Here is a 27,509-nt window from a genome sequence, read left to right as displayed (position 1 = left end):
AAATATGGGCTATGACATGAGGTCTAATGTTGAGATCACATTTTCAACAAATATTTGGATGTTTCTTTAATTTCGATTTTTCCCATTCCGCGTGATTTTCAAAACAACAGATTATTCATAAATATGACTTTTATAATGTTTTAACGATAAATGACTGTTTTTTAAATTTTAATTGTTTTTTGTGATATTGCCACTAGTAGCCCATATTTAGACCATAATTTTGAAATACATCATTTTACCATTTTTTGGAAATTGCTTTTTTTTTTAAAAAAATGGAGACCTTCTTTACTTTAGCATGCATTTACATTTAAGTATATATTTCATAGATATGCATTTTAAAGGCAGGTGCTTGATATATTAATTTTTTTCTCCGAAAATGACAACTTAAAAAAGGGGGCCCATATTTAGACCTTTTCCTCTGCCTTCTGATTCAGAATGGCAGACTTCGTGAGGGTAAAGTAGAGCGTACCTAATCTCGGCACGAATATGTAGTGTCTCCTGTAACCTGTAACAGAAGCCACGGACGTTTACCTAGGAAATGACTGAGTCATCAACTACCAGATTGCAAGTTTTCATACGTGTTCTTGCAGATCTTCTACGATATTGCCAGCAGAGTATAGATAATATACCTTAATCCTGCCCAACATATAACAACAACAACAACAAAAACGATTAATTTTAAATAGTTATTTTCAATGTATTTTTAAAAGCCCTAACAAACCACTGGTGGCAAATTTGCACCACGCCACCAAAGGGTTAAGCAATAAAACGCCTCCCTGATGGTGCAGTGGTAGCGTTGTCGCCTTGTAATCAAGGGGTCCCGGGTTCGATTCCCGGTGGAGGTACATAGTGGTTCGGATTCCACTTTAAGCTGTAGGTTTAGTCCCGATTAGCCTTACTGTGCATAAAGTGGACGTAAAACACCAAATCAATGAATTTGTAATTTCTTGTGCGTGGAACATTTTGATGTAGAGGTAAATCCTTAAACAACGACAGGACTATGAAAATTTCCCTCCTAACAGGAAACCAGCGAAATTTCATGTGTATTGTTTATTGATTTGCATTATTATACTTCACTTTTTCTTCCACTCTTGACTAATCGCGACAATTAGAATGAGTGATGATGATGAAATTGACGAAGCGACACGAACACCAATGTCCAGGACGGGATCTGAATCTGGGACTCCTGGTGTCGTAGCCCGCTGTGCTAACCTCTTCGCCCCGGAGGCCGGCTGGAATTCCAAATTTCTAAGTTTGTATCGAAAAATTAGAACAAGGAATACCAGTATTTGCAAGTAACGAGTTGACGAGTATCCGTAACTAAGCTCACGGTCATGAAAATAGGCGGTTGGGAAGAATTGCGCTGGTGCCACATCTGGGAGAAGCAAAGCCAGAGTTGGACAAAAGGCGATGGTTCCCGTGCACTGTATGGCAACGTCAACCGGGCTGCGTTGCCTAGTTCGAGCGTGAGGCCGACCTCTCTCCGGGACACTGCGCCAACGGGAAGGCCCACTGTCAGTTTGTATCATATGGATTACAAAGACCAACTCTACAACGACATCTTTCATTCTCTTCAACCTCCGAATACACGGATTGTGCTCCGACGTGGCAACAGCGCCAACTTCTCCCAAGCAAAATTTTCTGTAGAAACAAAATTATATACAAAAAATTTAGATCTTGTAACTTCTCCAGTGGGAATTTATCTTCATGGATATTTTTAAACTGCCGAAAATATTAATATATAGAAATAATATCTTTTGACTCGTAGAACTATAAATGTTTGGTTTTATCGGTATTTTTCGCCTTTTAAGTACAAAATGTGTTGAAATTCGCAAAAAAACTACATAAATTGCGTTAGTTCGGAATTTCATGTGCAGCAAAAACATATTTTCGCATGGTACAATAATTTTGAAAATTATCGTTTTTGCGAATCGTAGTCCCTTGTTATTGCTAATCCTGGATATAGTAACGGTAAAAGTAAATTAGTCACCTTTTAAAGTAATTGTAACTGAGTTAGTACAGGAGTTACTGCTAAAAAGATAATCTTTTAAAGATTGGCAGTTACTACAATAATTCGAAATACCGCTAAGTGTGCTAAATAAAATTAATCAGGATATTGAATCTAATGATGGTTTACAGGGAAGATTAATCTGTTTGTTATTAAGCCACTGATTAATTCCTGTTTTTGCAACAAAGAGTGTTCCGATCATAACGCGAACCATTCATTTGTTGATAACAGAAGTTGCTGGGAATTGGAAGATTGCCACTTTGCGAGGAAAAAAGCGACCAATAAGGTACCGCCCTATAATTACTATTGACAATAAATAGTAAGTGATGGTATGACATTGGTGTATGACAGTGGGAAATGCAATTACAAATATTATGTTGTGATAACAATTTGCCAGGAAACAGGTGTTGTTTCCGTCTAATTTATGCACATATATTTATCGGTTTACGATCTACTGAAATGTGTCTATGTGACAGCCACTACTCTATAGGGACAATACACCGCGTTGTCGAATCATACAGATTGAATGCACGTGCATTTCTTTCATCCTTTAAGTAACGCTCTATCTATTTCGCTGTAATTCTCTCTCTCCCCTCTCTTTTATATTATATTTCACATATTCCTTCACTACCTGCCATTTTCTATTTGTCTTCCATTCACTGCCTTTCATAACTAGCGAACGGACCTACCAAATATATAGCTGTTTTAATATCGATCGCTTGAGATATGTATTTTAGAACATGAAATCAACTAAAATGAACACATTTTGTTGCAACTTTTTTGTGAGATTATCGCATTTATCATCTTTTACCCCCTCGTAAATGCTTCAGCACATTTTTCCTTTTTTCTTTCATGTTTTGTTAAAAAATTGGACAAAAATAAATGATTTTCACTCTTGAGCAGCTATATAAAATCCTATAGTCTCATTTTGTAGAGCGGAACGAGAGCTATAGAATGATATAATATAATCATTGTAGCCCCAATAGTTCCCAAGATAATGTAGCAAAACCCGCGAGAGAAAACACAAACTTCAACAAAACCTATTCGGCCGAACCACAGTTCTCTCAGCGGTCCGCGCGCAACCACAGTTCTCTCTGCGGTCCGCGCGAATTATATACAGAAGGCGCAGAAAGAGAGAGCATTGAATAAAGGCATTGTATCAGCACCTTTTTTTTTGCATCTTTTGGAAACATTTTCATAACTATAACACCATTAAGCCTTGTTTCCATGATATAAAAAAAACTCAATATGCTGACCAAGGCAGTAATTTATTTTATTTGTACTTTGTGCAGAGTCTGAAGAAGACCTTGCTATAAGGTTGAAACGTTACGTTTAGTTTATGTTTTATAATAAAATAAATTACTGCCTTGGTCAGCATATTGAGTTTTTTTATTTTCATAACCTTTTTTTCCTCTTTCCCTATTCCCATTCCATGTCCCTCTCTAACTCGATCTATTTCAACCTTTCTCTTTCTATCTGTTTTTACTTCCTGGCACACACACACACACACACACACACACACACACACACACACACACACACACACACACACACACCCACACACACACACACACACACACACACACACACACACACACACACACACGAGAGACTATGTAGTTAAGCGAGAAATGCAGACTCGGTCAGGTCTTGAACCCGGGTCGTTGACTTACCATGTCATTTCTCCGTAGTTCAGCTACGGAACCAGTTCTAGTTTTCCTTGATTTTACATTTCCGTTGTTTTGGCTGTCTGAGAATTATCTAAGCGAGCCTATCAACAACAACGTTTCACATCGTAGCGGCATGAACAGGCTGCACAAACCTGCGTTCCATTGGTGAAATCTCCCTTAATGTAGAAATCTTAAACGCTTGGTAGAGTGCTGGTTCCAACACCGGATCAGTAATACAAAGACACAGGGTTGGAATCCTCAGCAGGGTAAAAATGAAGATGAAACAGTTCACCCGAGGATGCACTGCAGAAACGTAATTTTTTAATACAGAAAATAGGTGGATTGATTTGGTTAATTTTTCTTCGCTTTTCTGCCACTTTCGGCTACTCGCGAAGATGAGGATTAGTGATGACACGATGAAATTATTGAAGCGACACTCGTAAAAGACACACATGGTAGGATTCGAATCAGAGACTCCTGGTATCGTAGCACGCTGTGTTAACCACTCCACCACGGAGGTCGACTAAAGAAAGTAGATATCATACGTTAAAGATTTACGCCCACTGAGACGCGGTAACAGGCGCGTTTCGCGCGTCTCAGTGGGCGATAACCTTTAAGATAACTTGCAAACATCTGTCACGGAAATTCCGCGACTCTGACTGCTCGTTTCCCTGTAGTGGGCGATACACCATTTGATTTCAATAGAAGCAGACAACAGAAGTTCTGTTTCCGCGTTTCTCCGCTCTTCCCCGCGTCTCAGTGGGCCATATACGAGGTGCATTCAAGTTGTAAGGTCTCCTAAATTATTTTGAGAAATATACTCACTTCAGAAAGCCGAAACTGCCGTCACTTCTGAACATAATCACCGTCTAGACGTTCACATCTTTCACAACCCTGACGTCACGATACCATGGCCTTTGTAAATGCTCTTTTAGGAGCTGATGTAAGAGGGGAACGACCGGAAAATGTGTGACCACGGAGATTGTCCTTCAGCGTTGGAAAGGGTCAAAAATTGCTAGGTGCGAAGTCAGGTGAGTATGGACGGAGCATGCAAATCACATCAAATTTGTTTTCCATGAAGAGCGTCTGAACAGTGGCCGCCCGATGAGGAGGTGTGTTGTCCTGATGAAAGAGCACAGCTGCAGCCATTTCCGGCCGTTTCTTTTGCAATGCCGGAAGCAACTTGGTCCTCAAATCAGTTTCATAGCTGTACCCATCATTGTGATACACTTGTGATAGCAATGCGCGAGAATAACGCCTTCGCTGTCCCAAAACATATCTTTTCTCAGCAATGGAGTAACAGGTGGCTGGTTCGTGGGCGAGGCTCCTTTGGTTTGTTTTCATACGACGTCCTACATTCCTTGAACTATCGGACCCACGAACGCACATTGTTCACGTCCATGACACCACCACAGCATGTCTCAGTCAATTTGAGATGAACATTGATGGGTGTTACTCCACGCAAGTGAAGAAAATTGATAATAACACGCTGTTCTCTTGATGTAAATGATGTCATTCCCAGTATCAAAAACATGTCCGTCGTTAGATAGCGCCAATATAGCCTGACAAGTTAAGTTCCTATATGCGCAGATCGCTGCGGAGCACTTCCTATTACGTCATCCTCCCCACCAATCTTCTACGTACTGGTCTGGCCTTGAGAGTACGAGTGGTGCCAACTCAGCAAAATTAAGCTAAAACAAATATGACAAACGATCTTTACTGTGTGGATTTACGGTGCCGGCTCATATCAGTTTATCAGTGGTTCATTTGATTGAATCCGGTCTTTGAAAATGCGTGCCGTGCGCGGATCGTAAACTGTAGTATTACGAACGCGCGTTAAGGTTTATAACGAAGAGAAACTTCTGGGCGAATGACTTCATTTTCTGAATGCGACATCGAGCAGTGGCCTGCCTTTTTTTTTTTAAAAAAAAACCGAGTGGGGTGGGGGTTCTTTTGTTTATCGTACAACAATCACTACGAGAAGGCAATCTGATAACACGCTTGCCTGTGTTATTTTTTAAAGCATTAAAATGTTCTTGCTCTTTACTCTTGGCTGCATATTTTTGAAATGCAAAAATCAAATCATGCCGGGTCCAATGAAATCCACAATCTGCTTTAGAAAGCCCCTTCGAGGACAGGTCAGATAAATTGTTTACAATGTTGCAACATATTTGCGAAATCAGAAGGATTTACATAAACATAAGTATAATGTTGTCGAGTCCACAAGCACCGCCACGGGAGTATTTAAATAGATGGTTTCTCAAGTTTTAAAATAATTGGATTGGATTGCTTTGTTGTTTTAAGTCAACTTACGTCGGGACTGGACGTACAGTTTAAAGTGGGATCCGAACCACTATGTGCCTCCACCGGGAATCGAACCCGGGACGCCTTGGTTACAAGGCGACGACGCTACCACTGCGCCATCGGGGAGGCCAAGTTTTAAAAGAAGTAAAAGAGTCGTTGGCGAAAGGTGAGCTGAATTTCTGTACTCCGACAGGTAGAAAACAGCCCAGGAGAAAGCGAATACAAATTTCGTTGAAAATCCTCGGACCATTCCGCTCCCTCCAGGTTGCAACACTGCGAACCAACGTCGCTGCAGAGAATGGAGAGGGAAAATGTTGTGGGAGATGCGCAACAGCTATTTGCAGCGTCTTGTTTCTAAACTTGTCAAGTTATAAACTTCCTATGGGCCGTATCGTGCTGTTATCTGGTCTCATCAACCTTCAAGAATGGATGCTTCTTCTCAAACAACTCTCACGTTTATAACTGCTTCTATTCATGAAGAAAAAATAGGGCACCTTAGAACTTGCATGCATCTCGTACTTCCCCTCATATAACTTTCTCCTTCCCTTTTTCGTTTCGAATGAATGGTGGTATAACACTATACACACCCTCGATGGCGTCGGGAGGGGGGGTCGAACGGTTCGACGGACCCCCCCTAGAAACTGACATAGTTGATTTAAAAATACAAGAAAGCCGAAAGTTTTTTACTCTCATTGTTAAGAACAGAAATAAAGTTCATTTACTTAGTATTCGAACAGAATAATGAAAGTAAAAATGCATCGAAAATATTGAGTGAAAAATACAGCAACAAGGTTATATCCTACCATTTCATCCAAAGAACAGATGGCTCCACTGTTTTCAAAATCCTAATAATTGCAGTTGAAGGTGAAAGGTCACACAAAAAGCTTTATGAAAAAAAAATCCCTTAACATTTGAAGACTTTTCTTGAACGAGACGTGCAAAGGATAATATCAAAATGTATTCAGATACTAACTGCATAAAATGCAGTTGTGCTGGTATTCACTCGTTTGGTGGATCGAGTCTCCACATTTATATAATAATAATAATAATAATTATTATTATTTTCATTAAAATTTGTTTTTATTAGTTTATAATACAGTAAAAACTGCATATCTCGGAACCACTAGAAGAAGGAAACCTCTAAATACGGAACAAAAGTCCCCAGAACGGACCGATTCTATACCTGAAAATGACCTGCTTAAGGCGGAAACCTCCTTAACGCGGAAACGGAACACAATTTAAAGACCAACGAGATGTTTTTATTCTCAGTAAGTCTTAAATATCTTCCTTTATTTTTTTCGCTCGCAAGAAAACAATGCAATACTGTAAGTGGAACACGCCTCTGTTGCCACTCGCTTATCGGTAACATTGTCGATATGAAAGAATGCCCTACAGTACTCATAGCTGTTACGATTCCGTTTCATTCTTTCGTCTCTTACCCTCTTTCTCCACCTTTCTTTGTCTATTTCTCCTGTTCTTTCCTCATCTTTCTATTTTTCTGCTTATCTCTCTTTGTTTCTTTTTTCTTCACTTTTATCTCAATCTTTCTTCACCTCTCTTATTCCATCTTCCAATCTTTCTCTTTCCCTCTATGCACATCGCGCTACGACGCCAGAGGTCCCGGGTTCGAAAAGATACATAAGTACAACTGTACGTTCTTACAATACTGTAAAAAAGTGTACCAACATGTTGTGTGGTTACATAAATGTAATCTCAGCTATGCTTATTGCGACTTTATCGCATTTTCATTCATGTACGTACATGCATTAGTACTCTACATTATAAGTAATGCGAAATGTAAATCTGTCTTTCCATTATTTCCTGCAGCGCTCTATACTATATTTAAAGTCAACCCTGTATAAGAAGGAAAACTGTTAAGACGGAAAATTTTGCTCGGAACCATCATGTTCCGGAATAGACAGGTTTTACTGTATTTATGTTTGTATAATGACATTTATAACTGTGATAATAATAGTCATTGTTATTTTTTCTGCTATTCAACTTTTATCATTTGGCCGATACCCCCCCCCCCCTGCAAAAATTTCTGGCGACGCCCATGACACCCTCTGCTTCAAGCAATGGCAAATGTGGTGGGTAAACAGTGACCTAGAAGCGAAATGTTAATCCTCACGTGGAGATCAATGGGAGTTCGTCGTGGTCTTTGAACCTCTGTTTGTGCTCTTTTGCTAAGCGACACGCTACTCTCTGCCTCTTTTCTTCGCTTTTGATCGGAGCACAAACCTTTTATGCCACGGCTGTCACTTCATAGAACTGCGAGATGTATCGAGCCGCGAGCGTGACAAATTTGCCCCTTTGCAATCAATGGTCCTTGCAACTAGGAGCGCGTGCTGGGGGCAATGTGGAAGATGGAGAAGTGATCATTGATCTTTTAATTTCATTGCCACATATACAGGGTGTCTCAAAAGTAATAGCGCAAACTGACACAGGTGAAAGTACACGATAATAGAAGCAAAAAAGTCTCAGTAAACATGGGTCTGCAAACGAGCCGTTTTCGAGATAATCGCGAATGTGTGATAACAAGCCGCCACTGACTTCATTGTTTGTAAACATCGTCCCAGTTGGTAAAATGGTGTGCGAATGTGTGGGTACAAACCGTACCACCTCTCGGAAATGTTCTGTTTTTTTTTAAAACAAAGAGCAAACCTCCGACCGCGCTCGGTGTTTACAAAATGCAGTCAATGATGGCTTGTAACCACACATTCGCACACGTTATTAGCATTTCACCAACTAGAACGACGTTTACAAACAATGAAGTCAGTGGCGGCTTGTAGTCACACATTCGCGATTATATCGAAGACGGCTCGTTTGCAGACCCATGTTTACCGAGACTTTTTTGCTACTATTATCGTGTACTTTTACCTGTGTCAGTTTGCGCTATTACTTTTGGGACACCCTGTATAGTGACATTAACATTAGATCACCCACACGGGAATCGAACACGGGTCTCCTGTTTGGACGTCAGACATCCTACATACACAATTTGTCGTCGGGTTCTGAGCATAATAATAATAATATCCCGTGGCGCAACAGCCCTTGAGGGTCAGTGCCTACGTACCGACTGCCGGCCTCACTCACACATGCCTCAGTAGAGGTGAGCGATCGTGGAACCAGTTACGAAGTGATGTGTGGTCAGCACGACGATCTCCAAGTCGTTGTTGTAGGTTTCCATTACCGGGTTAACGCTACTCATTCGTAGCTTCCTCCCGATGGTGCTTGGTCCCATACACAGGCCTAAATCTCAGTTAAAAATTTGTTACGCTTCTCCTAAGGAGACTCGAACCAGCGCGCGTCCCGTACAGTGTTGCCACATGAAGGGAAATTCGAACCAAATTTTGAACGAAATGGGATGAAAAATACCAAAATTCCATGGAAATTTTAAGACACCAAACTCAAAAATAATACAGATTATGTACTATTTATTACTATTATTTTTAAAAAGTTTTTAGTGAAGGGAAAAACAGTGCAAAAAGGGAAATTTTGCACCTTGGAAAGGGAAATTATGCCCTCAGATTGTGGCAACACTGGTACCGTATCCCGAGTTCAAAGCGGGACGGGACGAAAGGAGATTAGATGAATTTGATAAAATGACAATCACATACCGGGTGGCCAGAATTAAAGTTACTCAACTCAGAGCCCTCTGTAGCCTGTTTGAGGCATCGTAGAACTCTGAAATTTGGTGAATCCACTATGCAGACCATGGGGAAGAGGATGTCGATATTAAAAAAAACTAGTTCAATTTTCCGCCACCAGGTTGAAATGTGGCGCTGTACTTCCATGATAGGTTGTCCAAATAATCATGTAAGTGATTTAGCTGAGTTATTAATTAGAAATACATTTGTTAGTGGCTGAAAGTTGCGAGAAAATAATATCTTGTTTATTGCAAGATTGCAAGGTAAAGGCAAATCCATAACCAATTGGAGCAGTTTACGTCATTATTACAACCCATCATGGAAGTACAGCGCCACATTTCAACCTTGTGGTGGAAAATTGAACTATTTTTTTATATCGACATCCTCTTCCTCATGGTGTGCATAGTGGATTCACCAAATTTCATAGTTCTACGATGCCTCAAACAGGCTACAGAGGGCTCTGAGTTGGGTAACTTTAATTCTGGCCACCTGAACGGTTACACAAGCTCCACAGAGGATTCTCCTGGCTCTAGGTCCAGGTACCAGAGCCTCGTTAGTCTGCAAAATTGCAGTCCAGGGTGTACTATGTGGAAGGGAGGTGGACATTGGAGCTCTTTCACCACTTTTGGCTAATTGAGAAGATAAGGGGAGTGGTTATATGACGAAATCGATGAAGGCAGCCTGTGATTCGAACTCCGCCACGGAGCACACCCTCTTTGAATATTACCCAGGTGCTCGTGATGCATTATGGGTACAGAAATGAAGGTCTTGATCCTAGGCGGAGATAGTCTAATATTGAATGTCTAGGAATGGCAGTCGCTTAAAACTCAATTTGTCATGCAGCATGTGTGTGTGTTTTCATGTGAGCTCAGGAAAAGTTTAATGCGCAATTCACTTATCTCTCGACATTTACAGGAGCCCTTCTTTGCTTAATTGAGGAGTTCCGTACCAAGGGTACGCAGGGAGACAATCAGCTGATGTATCTTTGTTCGATCACTGAGCGTCGCGTGAGCCAAACAAAGTCGGCGTATTAACAACGCAAATTTAGCTTAAGTACGTTGCTTTTAAATTAATGAAGAGGGGCATATACTGCGTATTTCTCTTTCAGATGACCCACGTTTCAATCAATCACTGCGTTCAAATTACAATGTTTTCAAGTCTACGTCTGTAGGTCTGTAGGTAGTTCTCTTACACAATTTTTTTTATTTTTGTTAGCTTTTCTCCCACTTTTGGTTAATCGCGACGATGAGGATGAGTTACGACATGATGAAATTGATGCGAGGACAGTCACAAATAACATCCATGTCCAGACCGGGATTCGAACCTGGGGAACCCTAGCATCGTAGCACTCTATGCTAACCACTCTGCCACAGAGGTTGGCAGAAGCAGTAAATAACTAAAAAAAGTGATAAATGCAACCGCCCCCCCTAAAATGAACTCTAATTACCATTTTTGTTCTTGAACAACATTTTAAATGAAATATTTCATATTTATATTTTATAGTCTACCTTCCCAGCTATGTAATATTCACCTTTACAATTCCATTTCCTCTGAAAAGAAATTCCTGCGTTGCCCTGAACTGCATTCTTGCAGACTAACGAGTCTCCTGGCGTCTGGGCTCACAGCCAGTATAATCTTCTGCGGGACTTGTGTACTGTCCGTGTTGGTGAATGTCCTTTCGTCAGTTTAATCTTATCATCATTTATCCTTATCGTTGCGATGAGCCAAAAGTGTCAAGAAAAGCGACGTAAACTAATCAATATGTACCTGTTAAAGCAAAGCGCCGCTCGGATTTGCAGTGAATTCCAGTGGCGTCTCGTGGCCTCAAATTTGGCCGGGGCTTATTTTTTAAAGAATTTAAAATATAATGACAATTCACATGGATTACAAAAGAAACAGGTATTGTTGTGAAACATACGAACGTTGACTCCTGTTCTTCTGCTCAATAATTTTGTTATTACTTTTTCGTTGAAGCCCTCTATGTTTGAAATATATTCTATCTCTATTGTAAGCAAGTGCCAAGGCATTTGGTCTGTCTTGTCCCATTGCATTTCTTAAGCAGGTTTTAATACGCTTCAATGTGCTGAAACATCGTTCAGATTCAGCTGTTGCCACTGGAGTTATTAAAACTATGTTTGTCATTTTTACTGTTTCTGAAAAGGTACCCTCTAAATAATTTTAAATAAAAAATGGATGGAATCTACTGATAGAGTTTATGTTTTTCAACTCTTCACTACAATAAAGAACACGAAGTTCCCTCTTTAGTTTTCCCTCTTCTATGAAGGGATAATAAATCTGGGAAGATGCCTCTGTTTAGAGATTGTTCTCTTTCATTATGTCCTCGTAGAGCAAGTTCATGTCGACCACAGAATTTTAAGCAATCGATAATTCTATTTAATATATGCCTATTTTTCCGGACAAATTCATTGTGTCTTGTAATTGACAGCTTATGTCCTTCATCAATTTGTGTTCGAACATCAACCCTGCCAAACTCACTCAAACATAGCGAATGAAAGCCACCAAAACACTACAGAACAACACGCGAGATCGAACGCGACGCAACGGAAGTAGCCCCGAATCAGCACTCTCCCCTCCTCTCTCTGCTAGCATGTGACCTTCACTGTAGCGTAGGTGGGTGTAGGCCACGCCTTCCTTTGCGACGTGCCCCGGAAAACGATAATTGACATCAATGCCGCTAGGAGCGCTGTCGTATCCATTGCAACAGACGATGAATTTACGTGGGTAAAAATCGCCTTTTAAAAGACTGTGTGATAGTTATGAGTTATGGTGATTGATAATTACGTGAATACATCCGTTTTTCTTTAGGGGCTAAGCCCCGGAAGCCCCAAGGGACGAGACGCCACTGGTGAATTCGATGCATTAGTATCATGCTCGTAAGATATACATGAAGTTTGTTTTTGTACGTAAGTCTTCTATGCTTCTGATCGCGATGAGAAAGCAGATAAGGGGTGTCTGACTGCTAAGAAGGTGGTTGTGTTCCATTACCAATCTTATTTCAATGTGATTACCTAGGTACATGAGAGGCTCTTGGTCGCGCTTCGCTCTTTCCTCAACAGTGGTTATATGGAGCTAAATGAGACCGTGAATGGTACTGAACACACACCTACACTATGACCGAGGTCAGAAATATGTGCAGTTCCTCTACAGCAGTGGTTCTCAACCTTTTTCAGTCCGGAACCCACCTGGCCTGGAAGGATATTACACTTCATGGGACCCATAAGCATGGGCGCCGGCAGAATTACTTGTAGGGGTGTGCACCCACATTATAATCGAGTACTTTTAGAAACTCTCTTTTGCGCCTGCTTAAATAAATTACACACACTTCATTCTACAGATCATTCCCTGACATTCGCTACGAGACTCGGCGGCAAGCGGCCCGGCATCAGCGCTTGTCTTTCCCGGTGAACGGGATCCGCGACAGTCGGCTATTAAAAGTACAGTTTTCATATTGTGTACTAACCTTGACTACAGAAGGTGTTGAAAATGATGTTCCTCTGCTGCAACACATTCCTGGCATCTCCGAAGGAAATTGGTATTTACACGTGCAAGTTCGTCTACTGTAATTCTCCCGATTTCTTGCGGATTGTCTTTGTATACTTTATTTTTTAGATTTCCCCATTTTTCTTTCCACTTTTATTCAGAACTGACCCTGTTACTCTAAACTTTTTTACGAGGTTTAATATAGTGGTCCTATGTGGAACGGGAACACCAGGAAATTTCGTTGCAAAACGTCGTCGCAGTTCTCCACAATTCCTCTTTCCGAAGTAACACTCGACAAGATAAATCCTTTGTTGTAATGTAAACTTTTGCGGTGCCATATTAAGCCACAATCTTCAACACACGGACACAACACAACACAACTTCCGAGGGAGGATTATACTGGCGTCAGTCTGCAACGTCAACAGAAAGGGAAAGAGAGCGAAGGCAGGGAGAGCGAAAAAAAAGAGACTGTAACGTGCAACTGTCGCGGACCCCGTTCACCGGCAACGACAAGCGCTGATGCCGGGCCACTTGCCGCCGAGTCTCGTAGCGAATGTCAGAGAATGCTCTGTAGGAAAGTAAATATGTAATTCAAGAGACTAATTTAGTCTAACCAGACACATAAGCTAACATTGAGAGATGCCAATCAAAAGCAATGGTAGAACGCGAACAACAGAAATGTAGAGTTTAGACTACGTACAACACGGGTTGGATTTAAATTGTTAAAACATTATATAAATATAAATGTAATTCATTTTTAAAATAACAGTAAATACTTTTTAGAGCCCAACCTCGCTAGCCACCAAACGACCCCTCAGGACCCAGCAGTGGGTCGCGGCCCATAGGTTGAGATACATTACTCTATAGTTTGGTGCAATGCATTGGAGGGAGGGAGATTATCTATTTCTCTGCTTAGAAATTTTTATTGAGACTAGATCTGCAGAGCGTGAAGTTGTTTCTGAAACAATGCACTGTGCATCCATCGGGAATTGAACCCGCGATGTCATGATTACGATGCGACAGAATTAGCCAGTCCGATATCTGAAAGGCTCAAATCTTGCGTGCATTATGAGCGACAAGGTACAGATCCAAGGTCTTAGCTGGTTGTTGACTAATTGTGCAAATTCCTCTCTTCTCGCAATCTGAAATTCCTGCTCCACATGTAACGGCTGCCTTCAACTCCCCTCCGCTGTGAACTTGGCAACCAAGTGTTCCAATTTCCCTCGCAAAGAGAACGAGGGACTTCGGCTGGCGGAGAACTGAGCACATGCTTTCCCCAACCTCCTCTTAGTGGTTGGAAGCACTCACGTGACGGCTGCCGAGGTATTTCAGCAGACGGCAGCCACCGAATGGTGGGAGCTGTACCAGGCTAAACCTTCTGACGTATTAATATTTCTATCCATTTGTACCCTGTCTATTAAATCGGTGGGGCAAAGCCGCGCATGCCGATAGAGAAGGGTAGAAAGCGCGTGAGGACAGCAAGGTAGTGCGCGCTGCTGCAAATGGCTGGTAGCTGCAGCCGCGTGTTCCCCTCTATGCACCCACTTCCCCTCTCTCACTGGCTGAGCCCTATCGAGTCACTACTTGCGCAGACGATTTGACTTCTTTCGCTCGCTCCAAAGACTCCAGGGACAGAGTGTAGTGAACAGAATTCATGCGGCAATCAATGGTATCGCGCTGCGACGTCAAGGGTCCCGGGTTCGAATCCCAGTCGGGCTTGGTTGTTTGTGAATGTCCATTCAGCAATTTCATCACTCATCCCCATCTTCGCAAATTAGCCAAGAGGCACAAAACGCGAAGTAAAATACACTAAATCAAATCAAATCAAAAAATCAAAAAGCAATCAATAGTGCAAGCCCGCTCATAACAGTGGGAAGGGGAGAAAACGAGTTTGACGGATCAAAGCAGTGCACGCTGCTGCAAGCGGCTGGTCGCTGCAGCCGAGTTTTCTTCTCCATGCAATCTCTTCCCTTCCCACGCTTTTATTGGTCGAGCCCTCTCGAGGAACTCGAGGTCGTGGCAGTGTATACCGTGTTTGTTAGAACCTGTCCCCTTTCCCGCGCTAGCGATCGCTCGACAGTTTCGGTGCCAATGAGAAACGAGGAAAAAATCGTCTGCTGGGCAGCGAGGAGCGAATGGAAGCCAGAAGAGAGGCGCTTACGTAGACCCTGTGCGACGTTGCGTATTTTAATTTGCTGCCTGGCTTTGACTTTCCCCAGCACGGAGAAAAGCCAGCGAACAGCTAGCGCGGGAACCGGGACAGGTTGTAACAAACGCGGTATAGTATCGGGTGTCCCACTTAAAAGTGGTACGACTCACTGACTGCTTTTCATACTAGTTGAATTGTTTTTTCATATGTAAATATTGCAGAGTTTCAAGACATGTGTCATCATATAATTACATTTTCACATCTTATGTTAGGTTAGGTACACTTACTGTGTAAAACTGTAAAACTGTCTGGTTTATAACAAATGCTGAAACTGCCATCCACCAGCATCCAGGCAGTGCTGCGCTCGCAGTACAATGTTCTGAGAAACACGTCGTAATTCTTCAGGGGAGATGTTATTTATCTCGTTTGTGATGTTCTCTTTCAGTTGGTCTATCGTATGAGGGTTATTAGCGTACACTTTTCCTTTCAGAGCTCCCCATAAATAAAAATCACAAGAAGTTAAGTCCGGCGATCGCGGAGGCCAAAGGTTTTTGCTGACAAGCCTGTTTTCGGGAAACACTGCACTTATACGGGTCATACTCTGGTTGGAGGTGTGGGCAGTGGCACCATCTTGTTGAAAGACGCCGTGTCTTTTTTCATTTTCTGTTAACTGTGCATAGAACGACTGAAATATCTGCAGATATCTTTCGCTGTTGATAGTCTCTTCAAAGAAAATTGGTCCGATAATGCGTGTTCCCGACACTGCACACCAAACGCCTATCTTCTCTGGGTGAAGAGGTTCCTCATGCACGACGTGTGGGTTATCCTGTGACCAAAATCTACAATTCTGTGAGTTGATGTAACCAGAAAGATGAAACCAAGCTTCATCTGTCATGAAGAAGAGCAGAGGATCCAAGTAACCATCAGCAATCGAAGATAACATCCAGTTGCAATAAATAACTCGTTTAGCTTTGTCTGGTTCTTTCAATTCATGCACTACGGTCACACGAAATGGTCGGAAATGGAGCTCTTTTAGTACACGATGGCATGTTGTACGGGATACACCAACTTGTTGAGATAATCTTCGTATCGATTTCTTGGGGCTTCTCAATATGTTAGTGCGAATTCTGTCCATTACCACCGGGGTCTTCACTGTGGGACGCTTCTTCTTCAAAACATTACTAACGGATCCTGTAGTCCTCCATTTGTCATATACATCTTTTGAATTGCATTGGTTGTGGGAGCCTTCATACCGACGTATTTCGCCACAAATATTTCTTTAGTCTCTTTAATGGACCCTCTCTTTATGTAAAATTCAACAATATCTATCCGGCGTTCAATTGCAAACTGCACCATTTCTCCGCAAACTTTTGCACAACAATCTCCGCAAACAATCACTTTTAAACTGTCGAACGCAACTCAACAATTACGTGTGACTTCAAGTAATGCGATATTTCAGTGTAGGCAACTACATTAATCTGATTCCACCCATTTATTTGTGAACGCCAGAATGAATGTTACGGGTACCACTTTTAAGTGGGACACCCAGTATAGTCCTCATTTGTTTGGTGTTTCTTGTCGGTTATGCAACCTGCAGGAGAGTTACGATTGACGGGTTGCAGCAGAGTTTAGGCTCGCCTTCGTTTCGACTCCTTCCTCATGCTGCATGAAGTATTTATGTCGCGCGAGGAATAAGGATCAACTTATCTCGAGGCACGTCAACGCATGCTTCTTGTCTTTTCATTGTTTCACGACGATCCGAATCAAGAAAAGTAAATTTTCAATCCCTTGCCCCACATATATAACATTAAACTTGTATTGTTTCATGACAAAAATAAGAAATGAATACAGGTGTGTAATGCATGTATTGGTCCGTTTGTCTTTTATAGGGGTGGTTCCACATTTTCAGCGCACCCTGTATTTCTTCTTTAGAGCTAAAAGTGTACTTTGCACCCTGAATGCGCTAGTGGAAAATCTTCATAGCATGCGTCATCGTTGCATGTCGCGTGGTGTCCAAACCGTATCACCAGGAAGTGTTTTCCTCTCGCGTGCGATTTTGTCACGTTTTCCCCTTTCGTATTTACTTTTCATTTCGCGCTTTTTTGTTCTTATTACGGAGTTGTAAATTGATTTCGCCCTTCATTTGTTTTCCACGGTCGATTCAACATGAGCTAATTTCGAGATCTTTCGGTGCTCGAAGGCACGCCGTGCGAGGAAGTGCGTAGACGAGTGGGCGTGGCATGTGCAATTGATTTCCTGCAGTTGCGTGTGGCTCACATGGCAGAGTTTGTATCTCTCACGTTTCCTGAAGGAGCGAAATTACAGTCATTGACGTTTAGTTGCTCATCATCTGCATAAAAGGACTGAAAGGTATAAAACAAGACAAGGGTTGCTTGGTTGGTTTAGGGCTACCATATTTAGAAATGTTAAAAAGAGGACATTTTCTTCGAAAGCCACACACACCATCAATTTATTCACAAACACGAAAACATTACATAAATCACACAATTTATCACCATTAAATAAAATATTATTCTCCATGATATTATACTGCCACTAACCTAACCTGACCTTATAGTATTGACGCCCATCCTGTTATATTGAACTAACCTTCATGTTCACTGCCAGGTCTCGTGAAAAACTGAGTCAGTTTTGTAGATGAAGCTTCACCTCTGACGGCTCTTTTGTGCTTTTCGCACTCCACGTGTGCTTGCAAGTCTAGCCATCCTTTGTTTGCCACAGACACATATGTACCGGGTTTACAAACCATTCACTCGCCTTCAAAATCGTCTCTACCACGTCTAAAACAAGAATACTTTTCTTGTAACTCATTAGTAAACTTGAACTTTCTTGTAGGCATATTAGTAGCTTGCACCGTGTTCGCAAACTCTAACTTCCACTTCGAAACACGAACAAACGAATGACGCGGAAGTGACATCGACCGGAACTTGAAACTGTAACAACAAACGACTAACGCTTAGCGCATCGTCCAGTACTGCCAACATCAGACGTTTAATGATTCGAAAAGTGATAACTTCGTGATCTCTGACCTATGGTGATTGGATAAAAGTAAAAACTCTGACATTTTAACAGAAAATAAAAACCCGCCCGGACTCAAATTTCAGGGTCCGAAAAGAGGACATGTCCGTGAAAACCAGGACGTATGGTAGCCTTTAGGTTGGTTGATTTAGTGTTTTAAGTCCACGTAATGCACAGTAAGGCTAATCAGGACTGAACCTACAGTTTAAAGTGGAATCCGAACCACTATGTATCGAAAACGGGACCTCTTCATTACAAGGCGACGACGGTTTCCCAGGGAGGAAAGAGATACCACCCTTTATAGCCCGCCACTGTGTATATTTATGATGTATTGTTAATTTTAGGAATAGCTGTCCTGTAATCAAGAGGCACCGGGTTCGATTTACATTTGGGCCCACATTGCGCAGTGGTTCTGATTCCACTTTAAGAGCACTTGACACACGTACCGATATTTTGTCGGAGTCGTTATCTGCAAACCTGGGGGGGGGGGTAAAGGTTTCCCGAGCGTGGTGCTGAGCATTTCATCTTCAAAATGGCCGAGATCGAGAATGTGTGGGGCCCTACCCTCACATAACCTAAATGTGCCTTCATGTCACGGTGCTATATGCATGGGGAAATTTAACTTTACCGTTATCGTCAACGACACTGATACAGCCACGAATTTTCCACAAGCACAAGCACCTAAAAAATCTGAGTTCTCTCCGATACTTTGGTGCGGGTGCAAGAAGTTACGGACGAATTCTGAGAGCGGAGATGTCTCCTGCCTGGGATGAAAGGTTTTATCTTTTGTGGTTGAGCATCTTTGACGTCAATAAAACCGCGATAGAAATAAAAGACGTTACTGGGTGCATTCAATGGTCGCAGCACGATCTCTAGAAGGCAGTTCTTATACCCTTCCAACTTACTCTATTCTATCCATTTCGAGACGCAAGTTCCAAAAGAACAAAATCTCAATTCCAGCCCTTTTGTCTTCCATGGAATCTTCGAAATAATCACTGGCTTTGTCCCGAAAGGGTAGGGGGTATTTTTAGAACATAACTTCTTCATTTGACTAACTGACTAACTAGCCTTCTTAAACCCGAAGGTTTATGGCTGCAGCAATACAAGCCTTCCATCTGTCCCTATCCTGAACAAGATCAATCCACTCTTTTCCATCCTTACCGAGTTCCCTTAGATCCATTTCAACGTTATCTATGCATCTCCGTCTTGGCCTTCCCACTGGTCTCTTAAGCGCCTTGTACACGATCAAATTAGCCATGTACAAGTCGTTGGACTGAACGCAGTTGAAAGTCGTTGAACAGCTTTCCCATTGGAAATCTTGAGACGTCTGAAATTGCTCATGTACACAATCAAAGAAAAATTGAAGAAGTTCACATTTGACCAAAACGTGGCAAAACTAGACTAGCGATTACACGAATGCATTTCAATTTCATGGAACATTTTGTTTCGGTTAGGTGTTTCGATTGCAATGTGCAATACATACAGCACGAAAGGCACATCAAGTTACACCATCTATGGTGAGTCCAAGGTGTTTACAATTGAAAAAATTAAAATATTATTCCATGCGTGTACAGTAAGCACTATAAAGTATGTATTTAAGCAGCATCATTGATCTGTACCTAAAACCATTTAATACGAAACATTATTCCTCTCGGTTGAATAGTTATCGGCTTTTAAACATGTGAAGTGATATAAAAATTCAATATGCTGACCAAGGCAGTAATTTATTTTATTATAAAACATAAACTAAAAGGTAACGTTTCAACCTTCTAGCAAGGTTTTCTTCAGACTCTGCACCAAGTACAAATGTAACAATGTACAAAAAGCATCTTAGGAATAGCAAACAATGCAAACAAGAAAAAGGAAAACAGAGAAGAGGAAGAGGAAGGGATTATCTACGAAGTGAAATGTAAAGAATGTCAGAGTGTGTACATAGGAGAAACGAAAAAGAGGCTGAAAGACAGGTTGAAACAACATAGGGATGATATACGACTTAAGAGAGAGAGAAATGCGATATTTAAGCACACGAGAGAAACAGGACATGACATAGAGTGGGATGAGGCTAAGCAGATAGGAAGGGAGAAGAGAATGCTAGTGAGAAAATGGAATGAGTCTAAGGAAATAGAGAAGAAAGGTGAAGAAGACACAATGAACTGGAATGGGGGATTGAAGATAAACAAAGAATGGAAGAAGGTGTTAGAAAGACTGGAAAGGACAAGAGAGAAAGAGGAGAGAACAAGGAAGAAGAATGAAGGAAAAAGAGCGTGACATAAAGAGTCCAACCACTAAAAGTACAGTTGACAAGGGAAAGCCACCTGGTAGAATGTTCCATAACAACTTTCTAATAGTCTGGAGGGGAGTAATGTTTGTGTATATATATCGTCCTATTTTGTACCTTGTTACATTTGTACTTGGTGCAGAGTCTGAAGAAGACCTTGCTAGAAGGTTGATACGTTACGTTTAGTTTATGTTTTATACTCCCTCTGTCCCATAATTATAGTCCGGTATACCAGAATGGTAGTACAGAAATGACAGACGAAGAGGCAGATGGAAAGCAGAATTTGTACTGATCCTTGAGTAGTAAAGTTGTATGATTCATTCCCTTGTTTCATGTTTTTCTTCTGTATGCACCAATGTCACAGTTTGAATATCGCGCAATTATTATGAGACAACAAACAAAGGTGTACCGGACAATAATTATGGGACAGAGGGAGTAATAACATCAAATTACTGCCTTGGTCAGCATATTGAGTTTTTATATCATGGAAACAAGGCTTAATGGTGTTATAATGTGAAGTGATACACTCTTTACATCTCACGCGGCCGCCATTACATCTGCATTCGTGACCTATAGGTCACTTTTCGATAATCGATTTCAATAATATGTGCTCTGATTGGTCGTCAGTCAGCCAATCCTAAATAGAAATTCCTTGACCGAACCTTGGATCCAATGAGAAAAATGACTTTGTCTCTGACGTCATTTCCATTTAAGCGTCCAATTTAAGGACTTGTTCAAGATTTATTCGATCAGGTTTCCAAACAAGAATCCTGTAAACTCTTCTTTCCTCTCCCATTTGTACCAAATAGCCTGCCCAGCTAAGTCTTCTTGATTTAATCATTCTAATAATATCTGAACAGGAATACAAATTGTGCAGTTCTAAATTATGTAGCCTTTTCCACTCACCTGTCGCCTCATTCCTTTTAGGTCCAAATATTGTCCTAAGGATTTTGACACATTTGAAATTTATGACTGGTGTGGTCTGTGTCATTTTTCGTAGCGAGCAGTCGTCGTTCCGGTCCGACTGCCTATTTGTGGACGGAAGCCAAATTGCCGGTCATTCGGGAAAATGTATTACTATGCCCGACCACTTGTGCAGCTGTGACTTTAACCCTTGTTGATTTATCGGTTTCGGAGACGGCATCGATTTTATCGATACGTGTGCAAGTTCCCTAAATTGAAGATAAACTCACGAGGGAATTCTGGCTTTTGTTATTTAGCGTTTTGTTTTCTGACACACTTGTCTAATCGCGACAATGAGAATGAGAGATGACATCGATTAGGGAATTGCTTTTTGACGCCGCACTATGACCTTGTATCCCAGTTTTGGCACCTAATCACCCCTGTTGAGTGATGATATGATGAAACTGATTAAGGGACACTCACAAAGACCCAGATAGGGATTCGAACACGGGATACACAATCATGGTTAACCTATTTGAGCATAATGTGAATTTGAAAGCAAGCTTCGAAGCTTTTCGTATCAAGAACGGTATAATTTCAAACTGAAGCAGATTTTCGAGCGAGCGAGCGAGAGAGAGAGAGAGAGAGAGAGAGAGAGAGAGAGAGAGAGAGAATAACAGAGTAGCATTTTTTAAAAGAAATACCGTGATTGTTCCTTCGTAAAAAACTATGTTTTGTTTGCTTTCCATTGAGGCGAATAAGTCCAAAAGTTTCCCATTCTTGTCAATGCACATGTGTTCCATTTATCCTTCATATTGTGCGTGTTCCTTTTCGCAATTTCCACTTATTGCAACTAAAAATAAACTGCTGTAAGTATGCGTGCTAATGGAGAAAATACGTTCAGTCTTTTGTGTACATTTGTTGCAAACTTTTCATGCTAAAAGTCCGTAATACGACTGGCCAAAAATGATCAATTCAGTCGGATCAGTGATCAAATATATTCAGGGTGATTCATAATTCCCTTAACATGTATAGGAGTTAGGCTGGGTACAAATGACCGTGATATAAACAGATTAGGCCTAAGGGGAACCATATTGGTGTGTTTACATTTGATATGTGGTGTTAAGGGACTTTTGAATGATCCTGTATATATATACGAAAAATGATCGGAAAAAGGAATACAAAACCTGTACATTCCAGTAGGTATTTATTACGTGAATACAAACTGATTCATTTCATGAAGAAGGGATATTCACAAGAGATCAACCTTGGATGTCGAGATGCTGCAAGAGAATCCCGAATTTACGAAATGTGGATGACCAAAAACCGCAATTACATCTACCACTAAACCATACATTTACAATGGAATATACAATCCACACTCTGAGAAATAGAATAACTGAGTGCATTTATTTCTTTGCAAACTTTGCTACCATTAATGTTCTTTGAAAGTAAATAAAAATATTTTCTTGTTGAACAAGCTGCTGGACAAGAACACTTTATGCTGTGTGACAAGAAATCTTCTTGGCAACAAAGTTTCCATTTGTTTTTGGTAATGTACACTTTTTGTTACAGTGCATTGAACGGTGTCGCAAGATATATTTGCAGAAACTAACTAACTCTCTAGCCTTCTTAAACCCGAAGGTTTATGGCTGCAGCAACACAAGCCTTCCACATGTCCCAATCTTTTCCATCCTTACCGATTTCCATTAGGTTCATCTAAGTATTATCCCTCCATCTTCGTCTTGGTCTTCCTGCAGGTCTCTTACCATCAGGTTTCCCAACAAGAATCCTGTAAACTCTTCTTTCCTCTCCCACCCGTGCCACATGGTCTGCCCACCTACGTTTTCTTCATTTAAGCATTCTAATAATATCTGGAGTTGAATACAAATTATATAGTTCTAAAGATGTCATTATCACACTGGTGATAATTTAGTTTTAGATGCCAAAGTGAGGGATGTGATATCCCGTACGGCTTACTTATTATCTCTCGACATTGTCAAAGACGGCAATATATCACTGTGGATGCTAATCTTATATCAACTTCCTTCTGTTTCTACATCGCGTGAGCAGAAGGCTCGATAAGCAGCGTTTCCCTTGAGTGCTTCTGCAGGAGCGCTCGATATCCATTTGCCCTTTCTACTTTATTCTATCTCTATTTGGAATAGAGATAGAGCGGGGCACGTGGCTATTCTTTGGGGTTATTCCATGCCATTCGTAACGGAAGCTAATTAATCGAAATGAAACATTCGTCTATATGCATCAAGTGCACCAATTCTTTGCATCGAAATATGCATATACTTGCATGGAATACAGTAGACTTCATTGCATTATATAATTTAACAATTCATTTCTAGAACATTGATTGCACTGAAATGCCATATTTTGTAAAGAAATATCACAATAGATATGATTTCCAAACGAGGGCCATCTTTGGACATTTATTAACATTTAAAGTGAAAAGATTGTGTGTGTATAGTTTAGGATTTCTGAACTAGCATCCCTATGAACACAAATTGGAATGAAATAGGCTATAGTCGTATACACACACAACACAAGTTTTGTTGTTGGGATGAGAGATTAATGTAGCATCCTTACAAACGCATATTTAAACAAACAGGCGCCAATCCTTTGTACATCGATGGTGCAAGGTTCTGGACGTTATATCAAATTATTGTTTTTTTTTGTACAAGTATCAAAATTACGGAAGCATTTCATTTTAGATGACAGGTTAACGGTAGCATCCAAGCAAACGCAAATTCAATCAAATGAAAGATGAAATTAGTATCTATATAAAGACCCAGTCACGATTAACCTATCTGTGCGAAAAGTGGGTTTAAAACAACAATTCAAACAAACAAACTAAGTACGAATTACTTCGAATTTCTGCCAATTTTTGGCTAATCGCGAAGATGAGGGTGAGTGATGATAATGATGAAACTGATGAAGGGACACACAACATACATGCATGATTCGAACCCGAGACCCCTGTCGTCGTAGAAAACTGTGAACACATAATATATAAGCAACCTTCGTATTGAGAACTGTACACACGATTTTGCCACCAATGGTCTCAAGTTCGTGTTCTGTCGTGGCAAGGTCTGTCGGTGCCACTTCATCAATTTCGTGTATTATATTCATTCTCATTGTCGCGATTAGCTGAAGAAAAGCGTATGGATCCAAATAAATATGTAGCAATTCCAGAAGAATATCAACCTTGATGGTCAAAATTATATATTTTGCGAATATACAATACATGTGCTTATAAACTCTAAAAAAAAAATCAAGATTCATAGGTTGCTCAGTCTGTTACCTTGAAATTTATTTTCAGAAAGTCCTCGCAGAATACATTTGAATAAATTTTGCTATAGGGGAGGGTGGGGTAAGTGAGACAGGTCGGGCAAGTGCATCCATCCTAGCTAAATTGTAGACCATGATGGAAAATGACTCTGCGAGAAGCTAGTTGGTGACAATGGAAGCTGGAAAAGCTGTGTGCAAAGATGTACGCTCACTTGAAAATTGACGATTTTATAGGTATATATTTATTTTCGGTATTATCTTTATAAGGATTATGGTGTATACAGAAGTCTACATTCAATTTCATCAATACATTTTAACACTTGTAATATATTTATTGCATAATATATCTCTTTATGAACCTCATACTGGCATCCGGTGAATGTAGCATTATTAGGCACTCATACAGGCATCCAAGTTTGATTGATTCACTGGTAGGTTATTATTCGTTGCGTTACTATAGTTATAGTTTAATTTTAACAACAATGCCCCCATATGTATTGAGCAGTATGCGTGCTACATTTTTCGTTCTGGGGAATGCCCACTCATTCCTTTTGCCAGTTAATTTTGCTGTCTGAAGGACTCTCCAGCACATTCCATTAATCTGGACACATGATTTAAGTGATTCAGAACGTTTGTCTTGTGAAAGTTATTTGCCAAGTTTTATTGTTCAATTTCACCCGGTGGGGCAAGTGCGTCTACATGCAGACATGATTTATTTCAATTTTTTAACAGAGAAGTTAATTTTTTTTTGGTATTTGAACTAGAAAAAAAATGTTCATAACTGTTCTACGTGTAGCCTGGTAGAAGTTTGATTCTTCTCAAATAAATCATGTGCACACTATGACATTTGTTTTCTTAAGGGATCTCACTTACCCCACCCTCCCCTAGATGCAGATGATCTGAACCAGCACATTTTCCAGTCATTTCCCTGTTTCTGCTCGGCTCTGAGGCCCACCAAGCCTCATATCAATGGTTACATGGTACCTGGGGGCAACCCTGGGGGGTAAAGGCGGCCGGGAGTGATGCTGATCACACCATTCCACCTATTAGCGAGATCCAAACGGCCGGAAGACTGTAATGGATTTTCCTTACTTAGCCTATCTTTGTTAGACTGGCCCGCTGCAGGCACATTATAGTGACTTGTGAGGCCCAAAGCTGATAGTTTCGAATAGGTGCACGTCTGCAGTAATTATGCCATGATTTGCCACTATATTAAGCAAAGAATGCCAGAGGGATAAAATTATGGAGGTTTTATCACAAATGACAGTAAGGATTGCAACACTGTCCGGGAAATTGGTGCATGTTGAAAAGAGAAAACATCAACTTGCAGCTCAAAATTTCGTTCGTCGTGATTTAAATTTGGTTCTTAATGTTGTACAAGGTAACTGGGAAAGAGAACTGTTTTTTTTTGTAACAGTTCAGAATGTCTATAATTGTTTTGGTAACAACATACCGGAATGGCAAGATTTAAATTTTGAATAATAAATAAGCCAAACCCAACTAAAAATGACAGAGAGAAAAAAAAATCAAGCTTAGGAAAGTAATCTATGCATTTTCGTAAATGATAATAAATTAAACTATAATGTAGGCATTCCAATTAATAGTTAATTTGTTAATGAGTAAAGAATGTATTTTACAGTATCTATTTTATTAGTTAATTTGTACTATTCGTCTCTAGCACTTATCAAAACAAACACATCATTCATCATAGTAAAGATAATTATATTTGCTTACACACCGTGTGCTAAAATTACGCAGTTTTATATTCGTAGATCCAGTCACTATAATAGTAGCGACCATAGGGCCCCACTTCAGGAGTCTGCCCCGAGGGCCTCATGAGTCTCGTTACGCCCCTGGGTACCTTTGTCTTTACATTTACCTTTCTAGACAACTTGTATTATATTTTTCATTATATGTTTCATGCATCACATACAAGAAATAAAATATAATCAGAACTGCATTTAAAAACTGTCAGTCTGTTTCTTCTGGAAATGCTGTACAATAGATTTTAACTTTAATAAAAGGCATGACTAAAAGACGTACCTTACCAGTAGATTCATATCACATCTTCATGTTCCACAACACCTCTCATTTGTCCACTTCCGTAGATCACCTGAACACAACTCCAGGAAGTTCCGTACGTTAAGAGTCATTCCTCACATGTGGTCATTGACACACTGCATACTGTCTCTTCGATTCCGGTGTCACGAATGGCCTGGAACACGATTGGTTCGTGACCTCATTGTCCGAGACTTTCGATTGGTTGCGGTTGGATCCGAAGGGGAGGATAGTAAGCACGAAATGTCAGTTGTATAAACATGTTTTTGATTGCTTCTTTGAGGAATTGCGATCGAAACGATAACTAGCCTTTTAGTTATATCGCACCATGACATGTTTATTGAACTCTGATTGCGTATCCCCCCTCTCGCTTTTGCTAGGACTAAAGTCTGTACGAACTTTGAAATGGAGATGTTCGGCTCGCTTCGGAATTTTACGGGTGTGACCTCATTTCCGGAACTTCTGTGAGGAGATGGCTCATAGTTACTCCAGCAGTTCAATTAGCGGTGATGTCTCAACGCTGATTGGCCGTTAATGCGAATATGCACGAGAAATGACGAAGCTAACTTCTGCATCACTGCTTCAAGACCTGTATCAAATACATGCACTGCTTTTAATTGTCATCATTGATACCGTAACGTGTTTTTAA

At 40.7% G+C, this 27,509-nt stretch overlaps 1 protein-coding gene across 1 annotated transcript in view; it reads right to left on the bottom strand.

Moving 5' to 3' along the window:
* LOC145999383 (glycine receptor subunit alpha-4-like) overlaps window positions 1-26,955 on the bottom strand; it is a 110,946-nt gene extending 83,991 nt beyond the window's left edge. Inside the window, exon 1 of the mRNA XM_083136327.1 lies at window positions 26,846-26,955. Within this exon, the coding sequence (XP_082992453.1) occupies window positions 26,846-26,862 (17 nt within the window). The 5' untranslated portion in view covers window positions 26,863-26,955. The remainder of the gene's footprint in view (window positions 1-26,845) is intronic.
* Between the last annotated feature and the right edge of the window lie 554 nt (window positions 26,956-27,509).

Source organism: Lepisma saccharinum, chromosome 15 (assembly GCF_977018435.1).
Source record: "Lepisma saccharinum chromosome 15, izLepSacc3.1, whole genome shotgun sequence".
In the NCBI taxonomy this organism is placed as follows: domain Eukaryota; kingdom Metazoa; phylum Arthropoda; class Insecta; order Zygentoma; family Lepismatidae; genus Lepisma; species Lepisma saccharinum.
The sequence above is the reverse complement of the archived record's forward strand: the minus strand, read 5'-3'. Positions and strand labels throughout refer to the sequence as shown.